The sequence below is a fragment of the Verticillium alfalfae genome, genomic scaffold (genome assembly GCF_000150825.1).
Source record: "Verticillium alfalfae VaMs.102 supercont1.1 genomic scaffold, whole genome shotgun sequence".
Lineage (NCBI taxonomy): Eukaryota > Fungi > Ascomycota > Sordariomycetes > Glomerellales > Plectosphaerellaceae > Verticillium > Verticillium alfalfae.
In genome coordinates, this window is record NW_003315038.1 from 168,160 (window position 1) to 172,022 (window position 3,863).

The 3,863-nt window shown below is 63.2% G+C and overlaps 3 protein-coding genes across 3 annotated transcripts in view; 1 reads left to right on the plus strand and 2 right to left on the minus strand.

The window, feature by feature from the left end:
- VDBG_00058 (predicted protein) overlaps positions 1-390 on the minus strand; it is a gene marked incomplete at both ends in the record, with an annotated part of 820 nt that extends 430 nt beyond the window's left edge. The window contains one exon of the mRNA XM_003008331.1: positions 166-390. Coding sequence (XP_003008377.1) covers positions 166-390 — 225 coding nt within the window. The remainder of the gene's footprint in view (positions 1-165) is intronic.
- Positions 391-1,523: 1,133 nt separating this feature from the next.
- On the plus strand, positions 1,524-3,193 carry VDBG_00059 (conserved hypothetical protein; the record flags this gene model as incomplete). Its single annotated transcript, XM_003008332.1, has 4 exons — positions 1,524-2,272; positions 2,384-2,531; positions 2,744-2,974; positions 3,077-3,193. 4 exons carry the CDS (start codon positions 1,524-1,526, stop codon positions 3,191-3,193), a joined length of 1,245 nt encoding a protein of 414 aa, XP_003008378.1.
- Positions 3,194-3,326: 133 nt separating this feature from the next.
- VDBG_00060 (O-sialoglycoprotein endopeptidase) overlaps positions 3,327-3,863 on the minus strand; it is a gene marked incomplete at both ends in the record, with an annotated part of 859 nt that continues 322 nt past the window's right edge. Inside the window, one exon of the mRNA XM_003008333.1 lies at positions 3,327-3,849. Coding sequence (XP_003008379.1) covers positions 3,327-3,849 — 523 coding nt within the window. The remainder of the gene's footprint in view (positions 3,850-3,863) is intronic.

Here is a 3,863-nt window from a genome sequence, read left to right on the forward strand (position 1 = left end):
CCGAAAGCGAGGCAAGCGGAAATTGTTAGACCAACAAAAGATGTACAGGGGCTGCAGGGAACTGTCAGTTTTGATGACAGCAAAGCGGCTTGGGGTAGCCCGATTCGAATTGAGAAGGCTTGGTTTACCTCGAGGCTCACGAAACAAGCCAGCGATGGCCTGCACCCACGACCAGGCGTAGGAGAAGACGAGGGTGACTGGCGACAGCAGGAACAGGGCGACGGCAGTGACCTTGGAGAGGAGCGACCAGACGATTTTCAGGGGAAAGGCGCAGACAGCCCAGAGGATGACGGCTGTCTGCCAGAGAACCGTCTGCCATGTGGCCATGGCTGGGCCTGTCGGGTCGAGGGCGACGTGGGGAGGATGGATGGCCGTGACGGTCGTGTCCATGGCGATCAATCAGGGCATTGGCGTGAGAGACGGGGACGCACCGGGCTTGAGCTTGAGCTTGATACCGGATGGAAGGGAGTTGGACCGTCAGGAATGGACGAGCAGCGGGACCTCTGTGTGAGGTGGACGTCACGTCACGGTTCCTTCATTCCTGTCATGGCAAGACGCAGGTACCTCGCTCTCAGCACGGATGGTGCTGGGGGTTCCAGAGCTCGCGCTTGATGGAGCTCGACCTTTGAGAGACGAGTCGATTGACAGGAGGTTGATGGATTACATAAGACAGGACCATGCAGACGGGCAGCACGAGCAAGTACCGCGCAAGGGCACTGCTCATCCCCCCAGCGTATCCACCGTCACAGCGGCGCACAGCACAGGCCCAGGCACAGACGCAGGTGGGCAAGAGCCCCTCCATCTCCCACCGCTTCTGTTCTCGCCCAGTTGTCACCCAGCTGTCACCCCAGTTGTCGCCCAGCCGTCTGCCTGCCTTATCTCTCTCACTGGATCCGGATCTCTCTCCTGCCAACCTATCCCTTAGGTACCTACCTTGCCTCGACGTTCCGTTTTCACCGGACCCCCCCCTCCCCTCCCCTCCGTCACCGAACTCACCCCAGTTCATCCCACCTCACCTCACCTCACCTCGCCTCGCCCTCGCCTCGCCTTCTTGCTCCTCCTCCCTCTCGCGAACGGCACAAAGCATCACCAACGAACATCAGAACGGCACCCAGCAGCACAGCACACGGCCGTCGACAACCCCGCCGACCCGCATTACCCCCCCAACCGTGCCGCTGCTGCGAGGGGGCCGCTGTCCCGCGATAGCGCCTGAGACCTGTCACGCGTAACGAGTCCCTCCACAGGATAGGCGTACCCTCCGATCGCGCCAGCCCGTAACCCACCCACCGCCAGCCGAAACTCATCACACAAAGAGCCACGAGACCTATCTCTGCACCGCGACTGGACCCCGCGCCCGCCCCGTCGACCTGCCGGCACCCAACTGCACCCCTTGCTCGTCAACGTTACTCTTTGCCCATCGCCTCACCCAGCCACGAGGGTGCTTTTACCCCCCTCCCCGCACAGTCAGGAGTTGAGGTCGCCGTCGTCCCACCCGGGGGACCGCCGAAAAAAAAATACTCAAGATGGGCAACAACCCCTCCTCCGCGTCCAAGCCCGCCACCCCCGTCTCTTCCAACCCAGCATCCGCCCACGACTCGCCCAAGAACCCCAAGAGGGATTCGAAGCACATCATCCCCCACCGCACAACCGAACGGGTCGCCGCGCCCCCCGAGGCCTCTCTGCACCAGGCCCAGGGGTCCACCATCAGCAAGGCCTCAAGACCCCTCCAGTACAACCCCATCGCCGGCATCGCCAGCGCCTCGCCCTCCTCCAGCCCCAAGAGCAACAACTCGGCCGCGCCGCCACGGCCGTCCGACGCCAAGACGATCCCCCGCGATGAGCCCACCAAACCGCTAGACGTCCCGACAGCCCACACCGAGCCGTCGTCCCTGCGCTCCCACATCTCCGCCCACGTCGACGGTGCCGGCCTCGTGTCCCAGAGCAGCGTCAACGACATGTCCTATCTCACGCGGCCCCCGCGCCTGCCGCTCCCCATTGAGGAGGAGGTCCATACGCCCGGCTCCCCCATCATCGCGCCGGCCGATGGCGACACCCCCATCGTCGACCCCGGCTCGCTCGATTCCGACCCCATGACCCGTAAGTCCTCGGCCCTCAGCAGCAACACAGTCGACGACGACGACGGCGAGGAGCTCATCGTCGACAAGACCCGCCCTACCGTGCCTACCCAGCTGCTCTGGACTCGTGGAGGAGAGAAAGTCTACGTCACCGGCACCATTTTCCAGTGGAACCGCAAGCAACGACTGCATCCCGTGTAAGTTCTCACCATCTCCCCCGCCCCCTCTTTTTGGGTTCGACGGCTACTGGTCATGGATGCTTCTCACCACATTGTGCTACCCACCTGCTGACTCGGCATGCCCTACAGCGAAGGCAAACCCGGCGTCTTCTCCGGCACGGTCCACATTCTCCCCGGCACCCACCATGTGCGTTTCTTGGTCGACGGCATCATGCAGACGTCGCCGGATCTACCGACAACCGTCGACTTTGGCAACAACCTCGTCAACTACATTGAGGTCAGCGCCGATGACCTGCCCTCGCAAAAGAAGGCCGGCCAGGGCGCGTCAGCCGCGGCCGGGGCCGGGTGCCGCCGACGGCCAGGCGGCGGTGAAGCCATCGGCCTCGCAGACGGACGACTCGGCCAAGCCGCTGCTGGCGGGGCAAATCCGTGCCGCCTGCCAGCCAATACTTCCACCAGATCCCCAAGTACCTCGTCGACTTTGACCAGGCCGAGGACTCGCCCTCGTATCAGTACGCCGTGACGGCCATCGAGAAGCTGCCGACGCCGCCCAGCCTTCCGGGCTTCCTGGGCAAGCCCATCCTCAATGCCGCCGTCCTCATGAAGGACGACAACAGTGTGCTCAACATGCCGAATCACACGGTCCTCAACCATCTCGCCACGAGCAGCATCAAGAACAACATCTTGGCTGTGTCAGCGACGACTCGCTACAAGAGCAAGGTATGTCGGGCAAGGCGTGTTCTGGAGACGGCCAGTTTTCTAACATGAGGCTACTAGTATGTCACAACCATCGTGTACAAGCCGACCTCGACGGACGACTAGAGGCGCGACGTCGCAGGGGCAGTGACTGGGGTGCGTGATGACGAAGAGAGCTTGGGCCGACTGACGATGCGTCTGTGCTGCAAGCTGCGGACACGCGGAGGCGACGATTCTCTATAGAAGAGGGGGAATCACATGTAGACGCTTTCCCACTTATTGCGGGGAACCGATTGCAATGAACAGAACAACATGCACAATTTCACAGGCGCCTAAACACACACACGTGCGGCTTTGTGGGCCAAAGTGTCCCCGTTCAGTCTCTCCATTTGATATGTACCTCGTCTGTCCTGAAGCGCTGCGTGCACTGGCTGTCCTCGAGCGGCGTGCGAAAGCCGGTGTTGTACGCCAGCAGACCGGCGTGGGCAATCATGATGCCGTTGTCGATGCAGAACCTCTCGTCGGTGGCGTAGACGCTGCCGCCGCGGTCGCGGGCCATGAGCCCCATCATCTCCTGGAGGCGCTCGTTGCAGCCGACGCCGCCGACGATGAGGACCTGGCTGCTGCCGACGTGGGCCATGGCGCGCTCGGTGATCTCGACGAGCATGGCGAAGACGGTCTCCTGCAGGGTGAAGCAGAGGTCCTCGGGCGTAAAGGGCAGGGGGTCGTCGCCGCGGGCGCGGGCGGCGTGCATCTGGGCGGCCAGCACGTCGGCGCTCGCGAGGATGCCGGAGAAGGAGCAGTCCATGCCCTTGACGGCGTAGGGCAGGTCGGAGCAGGGGGGGGACCGCGCTTTGGCGAGGCTGCTCAATGTTGTAGCCGGGGGGCGGGGGTCGTTGCTGATGGGCGAGGG